Source organism: Eublepharis macularius, chromosome 2 (assembly GCF_028583425.1).
Source record: "Eublepharis macularius isolate TG4126 chromosome 2, MPM_Emac_v1.0, whole genome shotgun sequence".
Lineage (NCBI taxonomy): Eukaryota > Metazoa > Chordata > Lepidosauria > Squamata > Eublepharidae > Eublepharis > Eublepharis macularius.
In genome coordinates this window covers 6,495,807-6,522,190 of record NC_072791.1, presented here as the reverse complement: position 1 = coordinate 6,522,190, position 26,384 = coordinate 6,495,807, and the positions used below count along the sequence as shown (strand labels likewise).

Sequence of the window (26,384 nt, the reverse complement as noted above, 5' to 3'; positions counted from 1 at the left end):
AACATAAACTTTAATCAGGCTTCTGAAGTATGCCAAAGTAAAAACAACTCTGTAAAACCATTTTGATTTTTTTGAGCGCCCCCAACTTTTGAAGGCAAAAGAATTATTAACAGACTAATATTGCAGTTAGCACTGCACGCAGGCCCGTTTAAAACAGCCCCCAAACTAAATAGGTCTTCGCATTTATATGCCCAGGATCTTAGCGTTTATATTCTCCATCAGCTGGGTCTCTCCTGCAGCAGAAGTAGCCATCGGAGAAACTCCCAATACAGTCAGGACTAATAAGCCAATTCATCTCTGCATTATACACAATCTAGCGCTCAGGTGGAAATCGCTTCTTAGAACGCTGCAACGTAATTCAGCAATCAGGTAAAATGTATAAGGCCGGGAGACCCGTGTACTCAGTGCACAGATGTACCTGTTGCCTAGCATAACATATCCCAAGCAATCTATACTAAAAGATAAGGCCCCTCATTTCTCACCAACTGGGAAAGAAAGAGGAGAAAACACAATAAGGTCATTGTCTGACACAGCTGATGCAAATTTCTGAGCTTCGTTCTTGAGAGGAGTGAAGAAAAGATTGCAATCCAGGTTTGGCTGCAGGGAAAACAAAGAAATGAGGTCAGAACGTAGTGCTGCCGATTCCAGAGCACGATCAAAAGCCAGACTCCAAAGAAACACCAGCTGTTGTTTGAAACACTACAAAATTCAAGCGCCGAGTCCTCTTGGCAGCTGGACAACATCAAGACAGGACTATTTGCTGAAGGTTCGGAGAATAATACGATTGTCACAGAGGTACGTCTGGACAACAACCGATTCTGTGGCTGTTGGGTGGAAATGCCGAAGCTTTACTTGTACCCAGACTTCTACAGATGGTCTAACTATAATTTGCTAATGACATGGACTGCGGTGGGGCAAAGTCCTTTGGCGCACAGTGACAGACTTTCTCTTGTAGAGTAGGGCATTACTCCCCTGCCAAGTTTTACTAACCTGCCAGTGAACTGGCCTAGGCTTTTTGGCACGGGTCACAGCAATGTGCGATACGATACTGTTAGATCCAGAGGAGTTAGCCGTGTTAGTCCGTAGGCACAAAATAGTAGAGTCCAGTAGCACCTTTAAGACTAACCAACTTTAGAGAGAGAAAGCGAGAGAGCTGTGGTTCTCAAAAGCTTGTGCTACCGATGCGTCTGACGAAGAGAGCTGCGGTTCCCGAAAGCTTATGCTACAGCATCTGACAAAGAGAGCTGTGGTTCTCGAAAGCTTATGCTACAATAAAGTTGGTTAGTTTTACAGGTGCTACTGGACTCTTTATTACATTATAATTAGAGGCCATTACAGCTTCAGCTTCGTCACAAACGTAACATTCTATACCCTTTTTCTCTCCAAATGAGGAAAGTTTTTAGGCCCTATCATTGCAGAATGCTTAGAAACTGGTACAGAGAGTGTGTGTAATGTGTTGTTCATAGAGTGCTGGACCACGATTTGGGAGACCCAGGTTCAAAAACCTGCTCTGCCGCGGAAGCTTGTTGGGTTATCCTGGGCCAGTCATACACTCTGAGCCTAACCTACCCCACAGGAGTGTTGAGAGAATAAAATGGAGAGAATGACGGAAGCCACTTTGCGTCTCTGCTGGGAGAAAGGCAGAGTGTAAATGAAGTAAATAAATGTATTTAATGAATACTTTGAAACAAAGAGCAATCCAGGCAGAAATTCGAGTGCACCCCTAGAAGGTGGGCCTTCGCTGTCCTAGGCAGACTCCCTCCTTTCCTCAGTCATGTTCCTTGATAGAAGTTAAACATTTGGTTTCCCAAAACTCCTCTCTACACAGCTGGCCCTTTAAGCCCCTATAAGAATCCTGCGGTAAGAGGAAGCACCTTTGGCTGCAGGAAAGCTTTAAAGGCACCTGAGCACAGGGGCAGAATACAAGCCATTTTGTTAAAAACTCCAAACCTAGGAGGTAATCGACGTTATACAAAGATGCCACACCTACTGAAAATATTTTATTCTGACAAAAGGCTGGGGTTTTTTTGTGTGGCCCATGCAGCTATAAAAAAATCACATAAATCAGTTTGCAGTGACTAGAATTAAATGCTTGTTTTCAGAAACAAATACTTTTCACGTCCGTCGGTGCTGAGCAATTCATCTGTGACAACCTGCACAAATGGCCCGGCAGAAGCAGAAAAATTTAAGGCGGTCTTCTTGCTTAACAGGACTGCCCCAGGGAAGATTACCAAATACCAAGCTTCTGAAAACCAAACCAACCTGTTTGGACAAACAGCTACAACCCTGACAGGTATCGAGAATCTCATCAACAAACAAAAGGACTCTTAAAGTCTCACCTGACAAATACTTATTTCTGTTTAGAGTATATACACATGGAGCTGCCTTATAACTGAATCTGATCTGCAGCCCATCACAGTCAGTCCTGTCTAGTGGTGTGCGCTTCGGGTTCCAGATTCGGGTAATTTGGTATTTCCGAATCAGCCCCAACATTGCTGACCCAATTCGGAAATACCGAAGCAAAGCTTTCTGAAGTGTTTTGTAATGCTTTGGAAATCTTTTTGAAGAGTGGCAGCAGCCGCAACACTTTTCTTGCCATTTGCAAACAGAAAGAAAAGTGCTGCTTCGAGCTTCCCGCCTGTTTTTACCAAATGGGAAGGAGTTGTAGTGACTCACTACAACACCCTACCCCCCCTCCTATTGGGTAAAAACAGGTGGGAAGCTCGCCTTGCAAACAGCAAGAAGAGAGCTGCTATGAGCTTCCTTCCCCCACTGCATTTTTTACCTGACAGGAGGGGGGAGGAGAGGGTTCCCTCCTCCCCTCGGGTGAAAAAGGCAGCGAGAAGCTTGAAAGCAACACTTTTCTTGCTGTTTGCAAATGGCAAGAAAAGTGCTGCTTTGAGCTTCAGTGTGCTCCGTAAAGATTCTGAAATCTTTACGGAGCATACCGAAGCGGTTTAAATACCCAAATCCCAAAGCTGCTTGCTGGGAAACCCAAATCTTTTTCAGTTGCTCACCCCAGCCCGACTCCTGTCTGCTTGGACTGGCAGCAGCTCTCCAGGATCTCAGGGAGAGGTCTTTCATATCACCAACTGCCTGATCCTTTTAGCTGGAGATGCCGTGGATTGAACCTGCGACCTAATGCATGCAAAGCACAGCCTCTTCTCCAAAGCCATGGCCCCTCTTCCAGCGTAGGATTGATTTGCTTCCAGGTCAGAAAAGAAGGCAGTCTGAACAGCCCAGATTAGCCTGAGCTCATCGGAGCTTGGAAGCTAAGCAGGGTTGGCCCTGGTTAGCACTTGGATGGGAGACCACCGAAGGAAGTCCAGGTTCGTTACACGGAGGCAGGCAATGCCAACCCACCTCTGCTCATCTCTTGCCTTGAAAACCCATTGAGGGATCGCCATAAGTTGGTTGCGACTTGACGGCACTTATTTATTGAAAAGAAAGTTACTCTGTATTGCCTGCCATCTTTGGATTAACAGAAGCGGCGGAATTATCTTGCTTTTATAGCCAAGGATTCTTGCTGAGACTCAAGGAAAACTGTGTTATGTGATGTGAAGTCGCTCCTGACTTACGGCAACCCATTAATGGCCTCCAAAGCATCTTATCATGGACATCGTTACTCAGGATCACCAAAAGGATGATGATACAATATTTTTTAAAAAAATCAACCAGGCATCGTAAGATATCCAATAAATAATGCAGTATGACTAACACCAAGGCTTTTTTTTTGGCTGGAACACGGTGGAATGGAGTTCTGGCACCTCTTGCCCTCGACGCAAATTCAGCAGGGCTGTTTGGCACTGCGCGGTTGATCCGGCGTGAGTGGCTGCTCGGGGAGGGGAGGCTGAATTGTTGCGAGGAACAGGTCTCCCCAATAGTTATGAGGGACTCGCCTCGTCTGTCCTGGGGAGGGTATAGAGGCGGGGCTGGAGAAATTTTGCACCCAGGGCAACAATTCATGACTATTGTGATAAGTATGATCCTACTGGGTCGTTCCTATGTTGTTTAATACCCCCCACAAGGTAGGGGGTTCTGTCTCACAGTTGATAGAAGTCCATGGCACATGAAAATAATATTATTTCAAAGAATCCCGTGTGTTTCTCCCTCTTTAGAGTTCCACCACCTCTTTTCCCAGAAAAAAAGTCCAGATTAACACTAAAGAAACGAAAACTGTACAAACAACAAAGAAACAAACCCTAAGGCATGACATACCATAATGCAGAAAGTGGGTGACAACTCAATAAAAGCAAGGGGAAAACCCATTGCAATAGGACTACAGTCCCATTCGCTGGACTCCCTACAATCCAATCCTATAAAATCAACCTCTTAAATCAGGTCTTCCCATTTGCTATTGGTAGGCACAAGGGGCATTCCAAACTTGGCAGACAGCCGGCTTCCAGGATTTCAGGCAGTCCCTTCTCCCTGCTTGCAAGGGCTTTGATCAGCAAGAAGAGAACTGTTTTAATGCTGCTCATCCTGCCTGGAGGATAATATCCTTAAACACTTCCCCTCTGGGCCCTTCAAAAGTAGCACACGGGAGCCCTAACGTTAAGAAGCTGGATGCAAGCCATCAGGCATGCGGGCCTCAGGGAATGTACACCCCCAAGCTCTGGGTACCATATGGGTGTGAGAGTGCATCATAAATATGCTTACAGAAATCAAGTTGCCGTGTCTGCAATACTTTTTGAGCGGAAATTGATGATCATGTTCTGTATTTGGCAGGTGATAGTGGGTTAAACTAATTGGAAAAGCCTTGCTGTCGTTCAGAAATTCCACACCTGGCGGACTTTTCCAAATCAACTCACCTTGCCCTCTGAGATTGCAGCACCACAGGAGAAGTCCCCAAGGAGGTGGCCTAGAAAACAAGATCAGGTTTCTCCGAGTTTTAATGTGATTTTGGAATGGGGTCACACATGAAATGCTTTGCCTGGCACCCATATACTAGTAAGGAGGATTCCAACCAAATCTCTTGGCGGACATGCCACGATTGTGCCACCTTGGGTTGCATTCTGTGGATCTGTTCTGCAAACAGTGGCACATTTCCTTGACACAAGAGGGCCAAACTCTTGAGTCGGAAAGTTCCTTGTGCCAGAGGAAATGCTGCTGTTCGTGGAAAGGATCGGTGGGATTTGACACCTTCCCTCCAGGGGCACCCAAAGGAGGAATGATTGTCCAGAACTATTTAACACTAGATATCTCATTAAAACTATTAACAAAAGGACGGATCTCTGATATGCCTTCTAGTCAACGGAAACAAGAGAAGAGCTGGGAAGAAAATGAAGTCCCCTCTGACCCTAAAACATATTTACCTGGAAGGTTCATAGATTACAATAGGACGTACTTACAACAAGTATGCGTACTAGAGGGGCAATTTAGGGTGTCCCATTGACTATCTGAAGCAACGTGCTCAAGAAGGCAGCAGCCTACAGAAGACTGGGTCACAATAAACGCGACTCTTGCTTCACCAGACAATAAAGCTACTAAGATTCATGTCCAAAATAATTCCATGTGATTTAACGGTGAAAATGTTACCCACAGGAGTGACTAAAGTAGGGCTCCCCCATATGGGCACCGTAGCACCCAGGGACACCATTTGTGGTGCTCACCAAGTGTCTTTAGAAAATAGACAGGGCCAAGTGGGACTTTTGCCCAGCAAGGCTTCTGATTGGCTGTGCAGATTTTTAAGAACGTTGCTTGGCTGCAACTCCCACTGCAGCACAAGGATCTTCACTGTGTGAATGAAGGTAAACTGTGGCAGCCATTTTGTGACCGTGCCTTCTGAGGCGGCCATTTTGTGGCATCCATTTTGTAGCTTTGCCCACCACACTGTATCAGAATTCCAAAAGTATCTGCAGGCTCAATAAGGTCGGGGAACCCTGGAGTAAGGCATCACGAGGAAGTCTACCTGTTTTACGTTCTGGCGTGTGCTGTTCTTCATGTTGAGAGGAAGTCCCTTCAAATATGGCATCCTTCTCAGGACTGCACACAACACCCTCTTCTCTCAGGGCTGTAGCGGCCTGCTGAACCTCTTCTGCGATATCGGAGTCTTCCTTTTGAACGTCAGGACTTTCCACCCCCGGAGAATCAACGGAAACCAAGTCGTTCGTATCACTACAGCGAGAGATGCCATCAGCAGAGGCTGTTTGCTGTGCTTTCTGGAGATTGAGAAGAAATATGCATTCAATGACAATAAAGATGAGAACAGGGCTACTTTTTGTAGTAAAGGAACATGTAGATCAGTTCTGGATATTTTCAGTACTCTGAGGATGGCTAACCACCAGCCTTCGGAAGAAATTTTTATCCAACCTCTAGTAGCGTTAAAACAGAAGTTCTACTTTGCTTCCTCTTCGGAACTGTCCCTTGTAAGGGCGGCTGTGCATTTAAGCAAGGATGACAGAACTTACATCGGCGTCTTCCACCACGCTGTCTATCGGGGCACCGGATTCCTCCGAGGCTTTTGTGTCACTGCAAAACAAAACAAAGACAATGTGTGTGCAATTAGCAAATCAGCATCTTTTTCTTTCTCAGGGCTCATTTTGAGGGGGAACGTGTAGGAACGCAGTTTCCCAAAGAGGTCACATGTCAGGGGGCCCCGCCCACCTGACCCTCGGCTGTTTTGGGCCCATTTCGGCCTGTATTGGGGCCGAAACGGCCCAGATTGGGCCTCTGATGGGTGGTGGATCACTCTCCCGCTCTGCAGTGGCCTGATCCTGACCATTTTGGGCCCCTTTTCAGCCATTTTCAGCCCCTTTTTGCCATTTTGGGTCCAATTTTGGCCCTGAGTGGTCAGGATTGGGTCCAAAACAGCCAGAATAGGTGATGTCAGGGGGCATGGCATATGCAAATCAGTTATGCTAATGACACACTTCTGGTGATGGCAAGGGGTGTGGCATATGCTAATGAGTTATGCTAATAAGTTATGCTAATGAGTTCCTCCAGCTCTTTTTCTATGAAATGACCCCTGTTCTTTCTTAATTATTTATTTAAACCTCTCATATTTTCTGCAGCATTTATTTCGGGCTGGGGGTTGGAATGCCTTACTGGAGCACTCAAACCCTCCCCAAAAACTATCAGCATCCAAGATGCTGGATGAACTAACAGGACAGGCCCTGTGGGCTAGCGGTTAGAGCCCTGGATTGGTATGTGGGAGGCCCGGATTGAAATCTCAGCTCAGCCACGACGCTTGCTTGGGTGACTTTGGGCACTCTCTCTCTCTCATCCTAACCTACCTCACAGGGCTCGTGTGAGGAGAAAATGGGAAGGGGAGAAACATGTGCCACCCTGTGCTTGTTGGAGGAAGGGTGGGATATACTAGGTGGCTGAAATGGCACATTTTGCCTAAAAACCACCGCCAGGCAGATCAGCGGGCAGCAATAGCTTTTTCCTGCCACCTGCATTACCTTTCCCAAGGTTAATAATAATAACAACATTCGCTTTATACACCGCCCTTCAGGATGACTTAATACCCACTCAGAGCGGTTGACAAAGCATGTTGTTATTATCCCCACAACAAAACACCCTGCGAGGTGGGTGGGCCTGAGAGAGCTCTGAAAGAGCTGTGACGGACCCAAGGTCGCCCAGCTGGCTTCAAGCGGAGGAGTGGGGAATCAAACCCGGCTCTCCAGATTAGAGTACCACACTCTTAACCACTACACCAAACTGGCTCTCCACGGAGCTGTGTTCAGCATTTGGTAATGACCACGGCACCATGTTATGTCCGATGGCGGGAAAGAATGTTGAGAATCACTGCCAAACAGTGGGGGTGCAGAAGAAGGAACTAGAATAGAGAGTTGACCAAATTAAAAGGCCCATTGCGGAATAAAGACACAGGCCATCCACTGAATGATAAGGCAGGGAATGAAGCATGCAGGAAGAATTGTGCCTTGGGGTCAGCCAGCTCTGGCCCCACGAGTGGGACACCTGAGACGCCAGCGATAGCATCAAGCCATTGCTTGTCCCCTCTGACTCTGCATGGACCCTACAGAGTAGCTATGCATCAGACCAAGGCTAGCGTTCGATCTTTCCGCCCCCAAAGAGTCAAATGCCAAGCAGAACAGCCTTAAATACAACCAGCAAACAAGAGGGGGCAGCCAGTTGTCCTCCATGCTCATGCTGCCATGCTTGACTGTACCCATTCATCCATGCCAGTATTTCTTTTGTCAAGTATATGCTCAATTCCCATAACCCTGTATGCTTAGTTGCCTAGTATAACTCCATTTCCTGTTGCCAGTGTTCTAGGGGGTTCTCACACGTTCCCAGGTGGCTGGCTATTTACAACTTCAAATCTTTCCTCCAGACTATGATGTGTCTTCTCCCTGCGTTACGTGATAGCACAAATATGCACAATGTTCTCGCACTGAAAGAACAACGACGAATTGTTTAGAAATTGGAAGGGGGAAGGAAAGGCAGGTAGAAAAGGGATGTGTGTTTCCTGTGTTGCCATTCTCGTCAAACTTCTACTAGCCCTACTTAGCTACTTACTCCTAAGTAGACCTTTGGACCTGAATATGCAAAGAACTGATTCCTGAAAAAAAGTCATTTAATCAAGAACCTGTGTCTTGCTATAAAGAACCAGGGGTTTGTCTGCTGTATTCTGTCATCCAGAGCTTGACACACACCTCACAGTATCTAGCGGGCGACCGTTCAACAGAATACTGGATTCAAAGGACCTTTTGTCTTGTGCTGCTGTGAGACTGACTCTCGGGTCTCTATCTAGCACAGACGGTCATTTTTGCAGCAGCCGAGATGGCGCTGTGTACCTTTGATCCGAAATGCGACTGAGGAGATCAGTTCCAGCAGGACCCAAGAAGGCATCCAGGTCAGGCAGAGGAGGACAAGTTTTGGATGCCGCTGGCGTGCCCAATCTTGTGATGCAGGTATCTGCACAACTCCGAAGCACAGCGCGACTGGCCGATCTTGGAGTTGTCCGCTGGGAAGCCCGGCGAGAAGTCCGTCTGGAAGCCCGTCGGGATGACCTGCTTGCTGATTTCGGAGTCTGGCCTAGAATGGGTAAGGGGGAAGAGAAAAGCAAATAAAAGCATTTAGTATTGTCGTTCTGATATTCATATTAAAAAATATCTGAATTGTTCAAAATCCCACGGTAAAGTCTTTCTGGGTCAAAACAAAGAAGCTTCTTAAAACTAGCATGAACAAAATGTCCATTATCTGGACGATAAAATGTTGACAGAGCTGCCTTAAAGAACTGTCTTACACTTGAATATAGAATGTTGAGTACAAAACTTTGGGTATAAGTAATTGAGGAGAGGGAGAAGAGGAGTAATATTATGAAATTTAGCTGTGTCGTTATACATCTTGCTTATATCTTTTGCTGTAGCTTACATTGATTATTCTGCATTCTGTTCAGGATCCTTTATACACTTTCGAAGCTCTCTTTTTTCTCTTCTCAATAAAGTTTACATAATGAGAACGAGGAGGCAGATGCGACACAAACATATCCATAGGTAGAGGCAGAGCTTTTTCCAGAACCTGGGACTCAAGTGTTGCCCGTCCCTTTGAAACAGAGAATCTTCTTTCATATTCAAATCCCGTACAAAGGAAAACGCACTGACCTGGGAAACGTCTGGCGGGAGAGTCGACCCGAAAAAACCCTCCATCAAATGTGACTTTTTCCTCTTCCTCCTTTGATATTTCTTGGCCCGTTGCCTCGGCTGCCACCCCCTCCTGTTTCATTTTATTCTTCATAATTGCCTTAATAGCTGCGAGGCGCTTTCGGGCAGCCGTCTTTTTGGCAGACCCACCCGTCGTCGCTCTGGTAGCCCTTTGAGATGCAGCCTTTTTCTGAAAGTCAAGGGGAAGACAGTCAGGATTTTTCTTCAAGAGCTTAGTGGTACCAGGAGCAAATGAAATATAACAACAACATTCGATTTATATACCGCCCTTCAGGACAACTTAATGCCCACTCAGAGTGGTTTACCAAGTGTTATTATTACCCCACAACAATCACCCTGTGAAGTGGGCGGGGCTGAGAGAGCTCCAGAGAACTGTGACTCGTCCAAGGTCACCCAGCTGGCTTCGTGGAGGAGTGGGGGAATCAAACCCGGCTCTCCAGATTAGAGTCCTGCCTGCTCTTAACCACTACACCAAACTGGCTCTACATAGAGACTGGGCTTTTTCAAAAAGCGACCTAATTTTCACGCTCTCCCAAAGCTCCGACATCTCCTTGGAGATATATGGGGGAGCCCAAAGGACTCCTGTTCAGGCTTCATTTCTTCATGAGAGCGGATGGTTCCTACTTTACAAGGTTGTTGGAAGAATCTCCAAGAAAAAAATATGGAAAGAGTTTTGAATACTCAGTATGCTAAAGTTTCAGGTGGGTAGCGGTGTTGGTCTGTAGTAGAAGGGCAAGATTTGGGTCCAATAGCACTCTTAAAGACCAACTACATTTTCAGGGCATGAGCTTTCGAGAGTCAAAAGTATCTAGCAATGGGAGCTTTGACTGTCAAAAGTTCATACTTTGGAAATCTTGTTGGTCTTTAAGGTGCTACTAGACCCGAACCTGTAGGCTAAATCCAAATCCAAAATGTTTATTGCGGTATATAACCAGCACGATAACAACCTAGATGAATCGACAAGTACATAAGAGAACGGTATCAGTATCAAAGAGAGCTTAAAATGAACACATTTAGAAGACATAGGCTTTGAAACGCTCTGGTTTTGTGCTGCGATGAATTGACTCAGGTGGATTTACAGGTGTAAATATAAAAATATAAAAACAATATAAAATTTAAAGTTAAAACATTTAAAAGCCAAAGCCAATCTGCTTAAAGTAGATTTCACCAAGGCAAATTAAAAAAAATTATTCATTTATACCCTCCACCATACTGCCCTATCGGGACCCAAAGCCAATTATGTTGTTTTCATTGCCTCCAATTTATCCTCACAACCACCCTGTGAGGTAGGATAGGCTGAGAGTGTGCAACTGGCCCAAGGTCACCCAGCAAGTTTTTACAGCAGAGCGGAAATCTGAATCTGGGTCTCCCACGTTTAGTTTGAGACTCTAATCCCTGTATCATGCAGGTATGTCAGTGGAGTGAAGGGTTCACTCCAAGCACACAGCACCCATTTGCCAGCGCGGCGATCTTCTTAGCCAATAATAGATTTTCTAGCAGAAAGGATGGATTTGGGCTGTTACCATATTGCAAAGCCCCCTGGTGGAAAACTGGGGGAATAAGACGGGCTCTGCTCATAAAGGAAGCCTCTTTCAGGTATACATTAACTATGGCTGGAGGACCAATATCAGTGGCCTATTAACTGACTCAACCGTATACAGGCCAAGGGCTCTTTAAAACCCCTTTCAGCGCTCTTTAAAATCCCTTGGCACAGTTTTGCAGGAATGCTTCCCTCAAGTACACCAACCACACCTTCTACTATAGTAAAAAGTCCAGTGGCACCTTTAAGACTAACCAACTTTATTGTAGCGTAAGCTTTCGAGCACCACAGCTGTCTTCATCAGATGCATCTGTAGCATAAGCTTTTGAGAGCCACAGCTCTTTGTCAGGCGTATCTGCTCTTTGTCAGATGCATCTGTAGCATAAGCTTTCGAGAACCACAGATCTCTTTGTCAAGCACATCTGTAGCATAAGCTTTTGAGAACTACAGCTCTCTTTGTCAGATGCATCTGTAGCATAAGCTTTTGAGAACCACAGGTCTCTTTGTCAGACGCATCTGTAGCATAAGCTTTTGAGAACCACAGGTCTCTTTGTCAGATGCATCTGTAGCATAAGCTTTTGAGAACTACAGCTCTCTTTGTCAGACGCATCTGTAGCATAAGCTTTCGAGAACCACAGATCCAATAAAGTTGGTTAGTCTTAAAGGTGCTACTGGACTCTTTACTGTTTTGCAACTACAGACCTACACGGCTAATTGCTCTGGATCTATGACCCTCTACTATATTCCTCATTTTGGCTTTCCCTGGGGAGTAAGCTGCTGAGATTCATATGTGCCAATGTGCGCATATGTGCATATGCACAGGTGCCTTGGGATGAGGGGGAGTCTTTAGGATTAGGGTTTATAGCAGAAGCCAAATTTGCCTCTTCACAGCTTAAGCAGTTTGGAAAGTTGCAAAGCGGTTTCCCAATCAGGTGGTGGTAGAGAGTGCCCTCAAGTCATAACTGACTTACGGCGGCCCCTGGTGGGATATTCCTGGCAAGAGACTAATGGAGGTGGTTTGCCATTGCCTGCCTCTGCAACCCTGGTCTTCTTTGGAGGTCTCCCATCCAATCACTAACCAAGGCTGATCCTGGTTAGCTGCTGAGATCTGACAAGATCAGGCTCACCTGGTTTATCCAGGTCAGGGCTTCCCAATCAGGAAACACACACAAATTGTATTTTAAGGCGAATTTTCAGCCTTGCCACAGCAAGTGGAAAAGGATATGCCACACAACTGTCCAACGGAATCCTAACCCAGGGAAATACCTAATCAGTTTCATAGCTGAGGGCAGAGGGTGAATATCCTGGTTCACAACTGCACCACAAGCCGCGTAATCGATTCTCAACGTTTCATCAGAATCCTAAAGCACCCATGACATATTTATTCGGAAAAATTCTATGCTGCCTATCCAAGGAACCTGCCCTATTTACAGAAAAGGGGAACGTACAGCAATAGGAAGGCATGTCAAGTGTGGCACAGAGGTTGGAATGTCAGGCTAGGATTTGGGAGATTCCGGGTTTGAATCCCTGCTCTGCCACGGAAGCTTGCTGGGTGACCTTGGGCAAGTCACAGACTCTCAGACTAAAGAACCTGACAGGGTTGTTGTGAGGATAAAATGGAGGAGAGAGAATGGGTTCCCAATGGGGAGAAAGGATGGGTATAAATGAATATTTATTTATGTCATTTATAGTCCTCTTTTCTCTCTGAGACTCAAGGCGGATTACACAATATGAGATTAGTACAATCAGTAGCAAGTACATTTCTGTACAGTATCAAGGACATTTCCACAAACAATGCCATAGGGTAAATAGATACAAGTTTAAAAGACATAGTATTAGCAAGAATCCAGTACAGAGTAGAAAAAAGACTGAAACAGAACATAATCAATTCTAGGACTGACATTAGACAACATGGAGCACGGGTGGTACGTAGGAGTACATATTTAAAGCAACAGATAATATGTAAGGCAATATAGCGATGAAGTCACTGGCTCCCAGAAGAATTCCAGATCCAGTTCAAGGTGTTGGTTCTGACCTATGAAGCCCTAAACGGACTGGGACCAGCATACCTAAGGGACCGTCTCTCTCCGTATGTGCCCCAGAGAGTGCTTCGTTCAACCGGAAAACATCTACTGGTGGTCCCTGGCCCTAGGGAGGCGTGGCTGGCCTCTACCAGGGCCAGGGTCTTTTCGGTCCTGGCCCCAGCCTGGTGGAACTCTGTCTGAGGACACTCGGGCCCACCATGATCTTGTATCATTTAGGCGGGCCTGTAAGACAGAGATGTTCTGCGAGGCATATGGAGGAGGCTAACTTTAGTCCATCAGTGCCGAGCCTTCCACCGGTCTCCCTCTATGAGGGGTTATGGAGAGTCCACTGCTGGCTGCCCCGAAAAGGGGTACAGTATTCTATCTGTCTGCTACTACCTCCCCTTTTTGTATGCTGACGGGCAGGAGTGCAGGACTGCCCATATTGGAACGGTTTTATTAATTGCTGTTTTTATACTGTGATTACTGTTTTTATGTTGTATTTTAATCAATGTTGTACCTCGCCCTGAGCCCACTTGCGGGGAAGGGGGGGGGGTTAAAAATATAATAAAATAAAATAAATAAGTCTACGTTCCCTAACTCATTAGCGAGGCATCTCAGACCCCATCTGTACAATACAGCCCTCCCATTTGAGTAAAAATCCTTTTTGAATAGTTCGGTTTTACATCGTTTACGTATCTGAAGTGGCAAAATATGCGAGGGCTATAAAGAAAGGTCTGGAGGAGGAAAGGAAAAGACGAGCAGCTTCAAAGCTTCTTATCCGTTATGAAACCAGCAAAAGGAGGGATCGAGTATTCACTTGTACGGGATTCTCAATAACAGTATGAGTGGCAAAGTGGAGTCCGCATCGGTGGACTGACCAAAGCTGGCACCAAAGCTGCCGCTCCACCAGCGGAATGGCATGTAGTCCCAGGCCAGAGAAACTTTGCTCTATGCCAAATGATCACCCGATAGCAGAATACTAGAAGCTGCTCGTACCTTCGGGAGTCGCTTCGTCTGATCGTCATCTACCACTTGCCAATTTCTTTCCTGAAGTTTTCTCAAGCTCTCAAATTTTTTATTCACATCTTCTACCTATGGAGAGGGAAAAAATGGATTTTAAACGGTCGGCTGAAGCTTAAGCCAGTCATTTCAACATCTTTGCTCGGATGTCTTCTTGACGAAAACATAACAGAAAGAGTTGAAAAACAAAGCAGACTTTCTTAGTAAGTACAGGGCTGTATAACATGGTGCCAGTACGGAACTGCAAGTTCTAGTTCCCAATGCTCCATTATACAAGTCAGGGCTAGGAACTCACATGAAGCTGTCAGACCATCGGTTCATCAAGGTTAGTATTGTCTTCCAGGACTGACAGTAACTTAAAATACAAACCTTTAAACTAGTAAACAGACTGTATATAACACCTCTGAACTTATATCATACAAATCCAACAATAACCCCTAATGTTGGAAAGCTGTAAGGAGAATCATAGAGTTGGAACAGGCGTTACAGACCACCTAGTCCAACCCCCTGCCCAGTGCAGGATCAGCCTAAAGCATCTCTGACAAGTATCCATCCAGCCTCTTCTTGAAAACTGCCAGTGAGGGGGAGCTCACCACCTCCCTAGGCAGCTGATTCCACTTTTGAACTACTCTGACCGTGAAAAGGTTCTTCCTAATATCCAGCCGGTACCTTTGTGCATGTAATTTAAGCCCATTGTTTCAGGTCTTACCCTCTGCTGCCAACTGGAACAGCTCCCTGCCCTCCTCCAAATGACAGCCTTTCAAATACTTAAAGAGAGCAATCATGTTCCCTCTCTATCTCCTCTTCTCCAAACTGAACATTCCCAAGGCCCTCAGCCTTTCCTCATAGGGCTCAGTCTCCAGACCCCTGATCATCCTCGTCGTTCTCCTCTGTACCCTCTCGATTTTGTCCACATCCTTTTTCAAGTGAGGCCTCCAGAACTGCACACAATACTCCAGGTGCGGCCTGACCAAGGCAGTATAGAGAGGGGCTATGACCTCCTGCGATTTCGACGCTATGGCCCCTTTGATACAACCCAGGATTGAATTGGCCTTTTTTGCCACCGCACCACACTGACTGCTCATATTCAGTTTACAGTCCACTCTTACCCCAAGATCCCTTTCACATATACTACTGCCCAGAAGTGTATCCCCCATCCAGTATTTGTGCTTCCCATTCTTGTGGCCCAGATGTAATACTGTGCACTTGTCTTTGTTGAATTGCATCCTATTCACAGCTGCCCATTTCTGTTCTCCTAGTGCACAGTGGGGTTTTGCTTACATCTAGTCTGCAAAGCCTTTGCAATAAGTAGCAGACCAGAAGAAAGGCAGGATGACCTGAATTAAAACACCACTGGCGAGTGCTCAAAATTCTTACCTGGAAGGCGACCATATCCCAGAATCCATCCAGGTCTGAACACGTCGTCTCCTTTTCGCCGCGCCTGAACTCGCAGTTATCTACCAGCCCTTCAAACTGTTTGAATCTTTCTGCTATGAGGAGCCGGGTTTGCCCAATGGTGGTTCGGACAAGATCTTTAGCTGAAGAAATATATATTGTATTATATACGAAAAGCATTTGATGGGAAGATCAAAGACATGCATTATTAAAGGGCCAGCATTTCACTCCAGGCAGGTTTGCTTATAAGCATTTCAGCTAAAAAGACCCGCTTGGGCCAATGCGGTCAAACAAATTGGTTGCTGCATCCTGGAGACCTGAGTTAATCCTTGCATTTCTTCTTCCCTTACCGTCCTCCGGGATGTCCGTCTCAGCTGTCCCATCCCATTCGAGACACTGCGAGGTCAGCCTCTCCGTTTCAGAGCGAAGAATGTTTCTTTACAAAAAAACAAAAAAAAAGATAAACCGCATAAAGCTCTATAATAAGAGCAACTGTGCTTATATCCTGCTCTTCTAGACAGATTAGTGCCCGCTCAGAGCGGTGGAACAAAGTCAGTGTTATTATTATCCCCACAATACAGCTGCGGAGCTGAGGCTGGGAGGAGGGGCTTATCCAAGAGCACCTGCTGAACTCATGGCAGGAGTGGAATCTGAACCAGCAGAGAGCTGATTTGCAGCCCAACCACTTAACGGCTATGTTACAGCAGCTTCCAGTGCACCAATCTTACTGATATGCCAGAATCTATGCACCTACCATCTGTTGTCATAACAGGAAATGGTGTTCCTTTCTGCCACAATATATCCTCAACCCCAAAGAGCATTATAGCCTGAGCGGCAGTGATTGGACCTTCCCGTTTACATCCATGCAACACACCCACCCCAGTCATTCAAGGTGGAAAGGGATTTCTAAAAGGGTCTGATCTATGCTGCAACCATCATAGAACGACCTCTACGCAGGTGAGGACTACATTTCCCGCAATGCAGAGAGGTTAGGATTGCTCAACAATCCCATATGCCTCGGAAAAAGACTGACAATGAAATGGCAAAAAAGTAGAGTCCAGTAGCACCTGTAAGACTAACTTTATTGTAGCATAAGCTTTCGAGAACCACAGTTCTCTTCGTCAGATGCATCTGATGAAGAGAGCTGTGGTTCTCAAAAGCTTATGCTACAATAAAGTCGGTTAGTCTTAAAGGTGCTACTGGACTCTTTACTGTTTTGCAACTACAGACTAACACAGCTAACTCCTCTGGATCAATGAAAGGGCAAGGACTGTCATCGTGGAGGCATCCCAGAAAGACAGGATAGCGAGATTTGCTGCCGTGTGCCTGGGCCCTGAGTGCTGAGCAGACCCACCCCTGTACCAGACCCATCCCGGTCCCTTAGGGACTCCAGTAAATCCAGCGGGGTATAAAACGTATCTTTCTGGAAGAGGCCCATCATTACAAGTATAGCGCCAAGACCGGGTTATCAACTATTTTAGCTTTATTCTCTACCTCATTCCCGTCCCACAAAGCTCCTCCTCCTTTCGTTGACGCCGTTTTATTCCCCAAAACCTCTTGCTTTGGAGTTCAGGCCTCTGAGACAAGGGCAAGTGTCACACAGACCGACGCAACGAGGACAATATGCTGCGTTCAGGGCTTCTGCCCTTCGGATCCAACACTACCAGAAGCAAAACTCCACAACGGCTAAGGAGACGAAGCCGTTTCCACAAGCACAACTGCTAGGCACCCGCCTTAACTGACCCCCACCCCCAACCCGGAAGCAATACAACCATTGCGGTCACCGACTGACAGCTAAAGAGCATGCTGCGTTTTTTAATACTTTCTAGAGAGGCGTCTTGCTATTCTACATACTTTGAGTGAAGCCGCAAAATGTTTGCAGAGAGGTGTTCAGACTCTGCCTCTGAAATTCTCTGTTAAAAAAGGTTCCATCTGATGTGCCAATGGTGCTGAGTTGGCGGGAGGGAGCATGTGCTATATAATGTCAGATAAAAGGTCTTTTCTTGACTAATCCATAGCACTACTGCACAGGGAGGGCAAAGAGAGGAGTTCAAATAGGATTCTTTTTAACGGGGGGTAAGCTTTTTAATTCCACAGAGTTGTTTAAGTGGAGAGGCAGGTCTATTCCACAGCACAGGTACTCCTTTCAACCGAGTTTTCAATCATCAGGCACGCTGCAGGGTACCGATCATCTTTTTGCACAAACCTGAAGTATGACACGTCATGCTGCTGCTCTCCCATTGGCTCCAAGGTTTCAGGCGCTGGAAAATCGGCTTGCGGCTGACTGATCTCCGTTTCACTGGTAACGGCTATCATCGTTTCACTGGACACTTGTTCTAGAGAAGAGGGAATTATGTAGGGAAAAGCCATGGAGCTCTGCAGGCACCCCAAGGAAGAAGCCCAGCTACAATGGGGCACTATCCTAAGGTGGCCACAACCTATTCCAGCTGATTAAGTGACCCTTTCTGGTTCTTGATTTAAACTTATCCTATACATAAAAGCCAAGCCGTATTGGCAATGACTCACTTTTTATACTGGTGCAGGTGCACTGAGGGCTCAGCGGTGCGCCTGCGCCAGCATAAAAGGAGAGTTGTCAGCAGCAGGCCTCTGAGGGGCCACAGAGCCCGTGGGGAGCCCCCCATGTGACCTTCCTGCTGCCTGCATAGCAGCTGTGGGGCTGTGCTGCACCTCCTCGCTGCCTCCGTGGCCTGTTAGAGGCCTGACTGTGGAGCTGTGAAGGGCAGTGCAATCCTGCTACCACCGCAGAGATGGTGGGGCTCTCCACGACCGCTGTGGGGCCTTGGGAGCTCCGTGCTGTGGTCTCTGAGGGGCTGTGGAGCCGGTAGGGAGGCACAGCATGGGGGAGCCCCCCGCCCCATGCAGCCTTCCCACTGCCTCCACAGTTGCTGCGGGACCCTTTTTTTTTTTTTTACAACTGGTTCTGTTGCTAGTATATCATAAGAGCCCCAGTATAGTTGCTTTTTAGGATAGAAGTTAAGATCATTCTAATAAAAGTTAGAATGTTGAATCATTCTAACAAAAACAACTGATTATTGTTAGAAGGTCAGGCCACCTTTAATATTATTGCTGCTCAAAAGAGTATTATTTAATATTATTGCTGTGCAAAAGAAATTATTTCCTATGGCAAGAAGCCCAAAATGGGTTTAGTTCATCCTGGGCCCCTCCAGTTAATATTCACCCTACTGATAATTAACTGAAGCACACAAATCTAAACGGAACGCTTCATATATTTATGCAGAATTACGTTTTTGCTGCTCCTTAAACAGCCTCCAATACTGCAGGCAATGCTAATGCTGTAGGCCAGTATTGCAGGTGGAGATGCGAGAGATCAGCAGTTCGCAGCTTAAGACTCTTCACAGTGTAATCCTAAACAGAATTAAACCCGTCCAGAACTGACCCACAGATTTCAATGGAGCCTGAAGAGCGTAACACTGGCTGATTCCGCACACGTCGGATAATGCACTTTCAATGCACTTTATCAATCGTTTGAGGTGGATTTTTTGTTCCACACACAAAAAAATCCGTTCCAAATGATCTATAAAGAGGATTGGAAGTGCATTATCCAACGCGTGCGGAATCACTCACTGATTAGGGTTGCATAGGCAGCCAACGCGCTAGATCAGCTCCTTGCTACGTACCCGTCTTGACCTCCTGAGACTTCCAGGCAGACTGACATTCAGGCAGGTCTTCCTCGATGACTTCTGGCACAGGGGAAGATGACCTTTCTGACAGGCAGTCCTGTGCGTCTTCCATCGGGACTTCGCTAGCAAAGAAAATCATTATCTGCTTGGCAACTTAGCTCCGATAGGTGTGACACTACGCATTTTGGCAGCTTACATTATTTTGAAAGCGCATGAAACTGCCTTATACCGAATCAGACCCTTGGTCCGTAGAAGTCAGTATTTTGGGGGGGGGGGGGTAAATATATTTTATTTCTATTCACAAACATAAAATATTAACTATGATCATATTAACCTGGAATAAGATCTACGTACATTTATACGGAGCTTACTTAAACTTACTTTTAGAAAACTTCTGTTTAAGTATCTTTATTCTATACCATCTGTTTGTATCTAACAATTTTTATCAACCATTTTGTTATGGGGAGGCGTGGTGTCGACAGCAGGAAAGGAGGACGCCTGAGGAGTGTGCTCCGACCTCCCTCGATCCCCTTGCCTCTTTATTTAATGCCATAATTTCTTCTAAAAGCAGGAAATTATGGGCAAGCAAGGCCCTGACAGAAATAAATCTAAATCAAAAGCTTCAAAACAACTGCAGGCCTTTTCTTCACCATCTAAAGCAACAACGATTCAAATCAACAACGTGGACAAAATGGCGACTGAGGGAAGTAGGGTAAGCATGCAGACTACCCCTCCCACTGACCCTATGCTTACTTCTTTTCTTACAAATAAGGAACAGAGATTAATAGAAAATATGAAAGCTCTTATTAGTCCCCTATTTGAGCAATTTACTGAACTTAAAAACTCTTTGACAAAAGCTAGCCGAAAGGCAGAGTGCACTGAAGCTTGGAATGGCTTTACAAGAAGAGCTCCACCCCCTTTAAAAAAAGAAAATGCCAGCCTCCATGACAGAGTTTTGAACCTAGACGTTTCAGCTCGACGGCTTCACATAGAATTTAGAGGTTTTAATGAACGAGCGACTGATAACACTGATTTAACAACCTTCCTTGCTAACTGGCTTGCTCAGGAACTACAGCTGGAAGATGGAGTGGCCCCTTTGATTTCTAAAGCGTATCGTTTAGGATCACTCAATCTCCCAAAACGAAGGGGCCCCAAAGACATTCTGGCAGTTTTCTCTGACTCGAGAACCAGAAAGATAATATTAGAAGCAGCCAGATCCTGAGGCTCATTCTTCTTTCAGGGTGAACCAATCTTTATTATCCCTGATTTGCCATCGGAAGTACTGAAGAAACGTCGAGATCTTAAAATAATCACGGAAGCATTAAGGCAAGCAAATGTGACTTATAAATGTACAACAAGCTTGCAAGAGGTGCTAGAAACAAATACACCCTTTAAACCGGAAATGTTCCTACTAATACTGGAGGAGTTAAATAGGGAAAATAGATATTTGATAACACATATAATAACAGCAGCAAGAATAGTATATGCCAGATACTGGGAAAACACAGATATACCAGCAAAGAATTGATAGAGAAAATCTTAAGAAACGGCAGAAATGGACACACTGACAGAATTAATAAAAGGAAAAAAAAGAACATGACGGAAAACAAAAATGGACCCCGTTTTATAGATGGGTTAAACGGAAGTATAAAATAGAGACACAACTATATGTCAGCAGAATACAATCAAATGAGTAAAGAAGTACTAGATTTAAAGAATGTAGACTTATAGCGATAATAGCGTAGTGAAAATATTATAATTATGATGGAATTGTAGAGATGTAATGTAATTGTAGAAATGAAATGTAAGATTTATAACATGTATCCAAAGAATGAAAGACTTTTGATTAATTTTGTTATCAGAATAAGATGGAACTAATACATATAAAAAATAAAATTAAAAAATAAATGGACAACAAGCTTACAAGTAAAATATAATGACAAAGTCTATTATATAGAAGATCAAGAATCGGGACTAACTTTGTTGCAACAAGACATTCACATTCCTTTACTCGCAGACCCTAACAAATCCTCCCAGAAAAGAAAGACGACACAGACCCTGACTCCACCAAAGGGCAGCAAAATACCAGTTTGGAATGCTTGGCTGAGCTGCTGTTTATTTACATAGTAAAATGAATGTCAGGATTCTTAAGACTTTCCACTGAAGAAGTTACGGCTTAGACTTTCAATGTTTAACATATCTAGCTGTTTGAGGTTTGGGGAGAAAGAGGGGGGGGGACTCATTTTCTCTTGCCTCCCAGATTTTTAACAGCCTTTCTGTTTTGGAACTTGTTCCAATGACCCAAGTGAGATACATCTCACAAGGACCGGAAGGCTGTTTATCCAGATTCTCTCTTTTTTCCTTATGGGTACACAAACAGTTGGTATATTTGTGTTTAACACAGAGGAGGGGTGTGTGAATACTACTAGTTAATAATTATTTGTTGAGGGGCAGGAGGTGGGTGTGTTAAAGGGGGAGAGTTAAATATAAGTTTATCTGAATTATATTTGTTAGCAGGGCTCATTTCAAGGGGGAATGCACAGGAAGGCAGTTCCGGCAGTTCCCCAAACAGGTCACATGTCAGGTAGCCCCGCCCACCTGACTCTCGGCCATTTTGGGCCCGTTTCAGCCTGGATTGGGGCTGAAACGGCCCGGATTGGGCCTCTGACAGGAGGAGAATCACTCTCCCGCTCAGCAGCGGCCCGATCCTGACCATTTTGGGCCCCTTTTCGGCCATTTTCAGCCCCTTTTTGCCATTTTGGACCCAATTTCATTCCTGAATGGCCAAGATTGGGTCCAAAACAGCCAGGATAGGTGATGTCAGGGGGTGTGGCATATGCAAATCAGTTATGCTAATGACACACTTCTGGCGATGTCAAGGGCGTGGCATATGCTAATGAATTATGCTAATGAGTTCCTCCACCTCTTTTTCTATGAAATGACCCGTTTGTTAGTAAATATAACCTCTTTAGTGGGAGAGGGTGGGAAAAAAGGGAATGAAGGGGTTTAACAATACTATGAAACTTCTTCAACTAGTCTAGTTAGATTCATTAAATATTATATTAATATTGTTAAAAATGCTTATACTATCGATATACACACTCTCATGTTAACATAGATTCAAATACATTTCTAGCATTTGTATACAGCTGGTTGAGATACTTGTATATTCACCTTTGATTTGTTGTGAATTAGAGATAATATTTACTTTATTAGGATAAGTTGTAACCCTTCAGAAACATTAATAAAAATAAAATAAAAAAATATTTTGTTATGAGCACATATTGCTTAATTCTTTCCTTCTATCATCCTCTATGTTAATTTCTTGATTTTCAGCTATATAATTTAAAAAAAAGTTTCCATTTATCTTGAAATGTTGATGTTGGTCTATTAGGTATAAAAGGCTAATTTTGCCATTGTCGCATATTCATTTAATTCATTCTTCCATTCATCCAGGTCTGAGCATTTCACCACTTTCCCTTTTGCTGCAAATATCACTCTTGCCGCCGTCACCGTATACTTAAATAGTTCGCGGCATGTTTTTGTAATCTGACTTAGTAAAATACATAATAACGTATTTTTCAGACACCAAAGTCAGTAATTGTCCAGTCAGACTGGCAACTTCTCTCCAGGGTCCCGGGTAAAGCTCTTTCGCATCACCCTAATACCTGATCTTTTTTAACAGGAAATACCGGGGATGGAACCGGGGACCTTCTGTATTCCAAAGCAGACGCTCTGCCACTGAGCCACAGACACTCCTGATTGTATTGGTAATGTAGTTCTCAGAGCGGGACCACAAGTGACGCCTGACACAGGTTGGACACTAGTTCGCCTCCCTCAAGTTTTGATGGGAAATGTGGGCATCCTGGTCTTGCAGCTTGGCTCTCCGACTGCTGTCCAACGGACTTTTCAACTGTCACTTGTCCAGCATTCCGCCAAGCTGCCTACATTTCCCATCAAAACTTGAGGGAAGCTGGCAAGTGTCCAACCTGTGTCAGGCGTCACTTGTGGTCCCACTCTCAGTGTCAGGCCAGCCTCCCAGAAATTGCTGCCGGGGGAAGGGGATAGGTGGCCTTGATCTCCACTGTTCCTTCTGTTTGCCACCTTGATTGGATCAACTAGCAAGAAGACATTCCTACTAAGTCAGAGCCAAGCTACAAGTGACGCCTGACACAGGTTGGACACTTGTCAGCTTCCCTCATGTTTTGATGGGAAATGTAGGCATCCTGGTCTTGCAGTTGTAATGGAGAGCCAAACTGTAAAACCAGGACGCCTACATTTCCCATCAGGACTTGAGGGAAGCTGACAAGTGTCCAACCTGTGTCAGGCGTCACTTGTAGCTTGGCTCTCAGTAGGTTGGAGGTATATTTCCAGCCAGAGAAGCACATGATTGTGTTAGATATATTCAATTTGTAGCAGAATTGCGCATTGGACATAATGAGAACACACCAACAATGTTTAGCTCTAGAAAAGTACTTTACTACATAAAAGGATTTTTAAAAAGGTTACATTGGAAGAAAAGAAGAAATGGCTACCTGGCTACATTTTGCTAGCTTGTAAACTAAGCAGAGTCTGGAACTAGACTAGAGACTAACCTAGACAGAAGAAACAGCAATGAATTTCTAGTTAATTCCCCACCACCAATAAACTGGTTGCCCAATAAAGAATCCTAATTTTACTTCATTAAGGATAGCAATTCCCATTCCTATGGTGGGAAACCTTACTCGACAGCTAAGAGGTTACATACAAATAAAGTTTTCTAAGTAACACAAATAACAGTTTAACTCTCATGACTGAACATAAAAACTTGCTAATTCCCAACAGATGGGCCGTGCCTGGGGCCAACGAAAAGTTGAGAGCTACGTAGGTACAACACCCAGGACATTTTAGAACACTCAGACATCATCCTAAAGGACGAAATAGAAAATAGGACCAAATTTCGAACAAAAGCAATTCTGCTCACATGGCTACTTTGATGTACGTTAAAAACTGGTTTCCATGGCACAAATTCTGCCACACACCCCCAATCCACTCTGTCATATAGTTGGTTCCCTGTGGAAGACCAAACATAGCATCCAAGTACGCGCATTTTTGACTAGAAGGCTACCAGAAAAAGTTAGTGAAAGTGTTACATTTTAAGGCTCGCCTATGAGCTAAACTACACGAGATGCCCGACACGTGTTGGGTTCCCGCAAGTTTGCCTGGGAAGTGTAATTGGGCCAGCAGCAGCTGAGCAAGAAAGACGGGAGGGAAAGAGTCAGTGAGGGGCGCCCCGAAGAGAGCTGAGCCCGAAGCTGACAGGTGGTTAGTAGCGGCTGAAGGAGCTGCTGAGGCTGCCACCACCGCAGCTACTAGAATCATAGAGTTGGAAGGGGCCATAGAGACCATCTAGTCCAGTGCAGGATCAGCCTAAAGCATCTCTGACGAATATTCGTCCAGCCTCTTCTTGAAAACTGTCCGTGAAGGGGAGCTCACCACCATCTCCAAGAAAGGCAATTGTGCGGCCTGCTTCCACCATGGCTGCCACGGTGGAGCTTAGCTCTAATTTGCCAGGGTGCCTTGGCCACTGTGCAGGGTAAGCGCTCTTACCTGGTGGTCTGAGTAGGACTCCAAGTGAGATCAGGCGACAGGAACAGACTGGCCCGGGAAGGGGTCATGGGCGTAACTCTGTAGGTAGCCAAGCCCTCCAAAGGCTTAAACACAAAATTCTGAGGGGCAAAGGAACGTGTTCTCCTTGCAGTAGGAGCTGGACCGCAAGACGTGGGAATGTTTTCCTTCTCCAGAAAGACCTCACCCTCCTCAGTGTCTTCAGCTGAAGGAATCTGAAAGTTTGCTCTTTCTTTTACTGGTTCCATAAGAATATCCTCTTTCATATCATGTAATGCCTGCAGTATAACAGAAATATAGTAAAGTTGTATTTAATTTTATACACACACATGCACACACAAACAGAGCATTTGTCCTTTAAGGATCAGGCTGCACCAGGGCTTTTTTTCTGGGAAAAGAGGTGGTGGAACTCAGTGATGGAACTCAGGACTGCACAATGACGCCACTTTCGGTCAGCTGGAACAAGGGGGGAGTTTTTGCCCTTGGCAAAAATGGTCACATGGTCGGTAGCCCCACCTCTGTTCTCCAGACAGAGGGGAGTGTAGATCGCCCTCCATGCCAGCAGTGCGGAGGGCGATCTAAACTCCATTTTCAAGAGGTGCCAGAACTCTGTTCCAGCTGAAAAAAAGCCCTCGGCAGCACACAACCCCAGCCAACAGAGGGAAGCCCTGGAAACTCGACAAGCTTTAATCCCACCGACTTTTAATTCATTTTAGAAAATATTCTGTGCCTAGAAGGGAAAGTACAGTGCAGGGAGTTGAAGTCACTGGGTGACTAAGAATGTGAGCAGAAAGCTCTTGCTTGGGTAATGAGTAGAGATTGGCACGAACCGCATTACGAACTTCAAAAACCCACGAAATTGGCGATCGCACGATCATGATCCGGCAGTTCGTGATTGTCCACGGCCAACGAACCAGCGTTCGGGAGAGGCCTGGTTCGGTGCATTCGGCCACGGTTCAGGAAGCCAGACACTCAGGCGCCAGCAATCAATTCCCCTGGCAACAGAGCTGCGGGAATGCCTGAACTCTGTCTGCGCTCCTTCTGTCGCCCTGGAAACCTGAATGGAAGCCCAGCTTACCTTGATTGGCTGGTCTTCCTCCCACTCACCGGGCTGCAAAGCAGTTACAAGTTGGGAGAAGACACCCAGGGGAGGGGGGGGGAAGGGGGTGTTCTGTAGCCATGGGCACTCCAATCTCATCCTTGCAAACCCTGATAGGCAGCTCTGACAGCCAAACACAGACCTCCTGCATTGCTCAATGGGACCTGTACTTATAAATAGCTGTGGGCTCCCAGGCTGGGTTTCACTTTCAGCGAGCCACAGAGCTCTTGCTTGCCACTTGCTAGCCTTTGGGGAGAGAGACTGAGAGTATAATTGAGCTTGGATTTTTGTGGGAGTTTCCTGGGGGCCTTGGATTGGAGAGGGTATAACTCCAAGATCCCTTTTGCGATCTTATCCAAACTTGGGAGATGGCTGTAGGAGAGCCTGCAAAACACTCCC

The 26,384-nt window shown here is 45.5% G+C and overlaps 1 protein-coding gene across 1 annotated transcript in view; it reads right to left on the bottom strand.

The window, feature by feature from the left end:
* The window catches only part of DLGAP5 (DLG associated protein 5), a 43,709-nt gene continuing 17,325 nt past the window's right edge, over window positions 1-26,384 (bottom strand). Inside the window, exons 8-19 of the mRNA XM_054971771.1 lie at window positions 24,869-25,164; window positions 19,277-19,401; window positions 17,824-17,953; window positions 15,968-16,053; window positions 15,600-15,760; window positions 14,199-14,294; window positions 9,576-9,804; window positions 8,766-9,006; window positions 6,411-6,471; window positions 5,912-6,161; window positions 4,812-4,861; window positions 1-597 (exon numbers count right to left, since the gene is read on the bottom strand). Of these exons, the coding sequence (XP_054827746.1) occupies window positions 472-597; window positions 4,812-4,861; window positions 5,912-6,161; window positions 6,411-6,471; window positions 8,766-9,006; window positions 9,576-9,804; window positions 14,199-14,294; window positions 15,600-15,760; window positions 15,968-16,053; window positions 17,824-17,953; window positions 19,277-19,401; window positions 24,869-25,164 (1,851 nt within the window). The 3' untranslated portion in view covers window positions 1-471. The remainder of the gene's footprint in view (window positions 598-4,811; window positions 4,862-5,911; window positions 6,162-6,410; window positions 6,472-8,765; window positions 9,007-9,575; window positions 9,805-14,198; window positions 14,295-15,599; window positions 15,761-15,967; window positions 16,054-17,823; window positions 17,954-19,276; window positions 19,402-24,868; window positions 25,165-26,384) is intronic.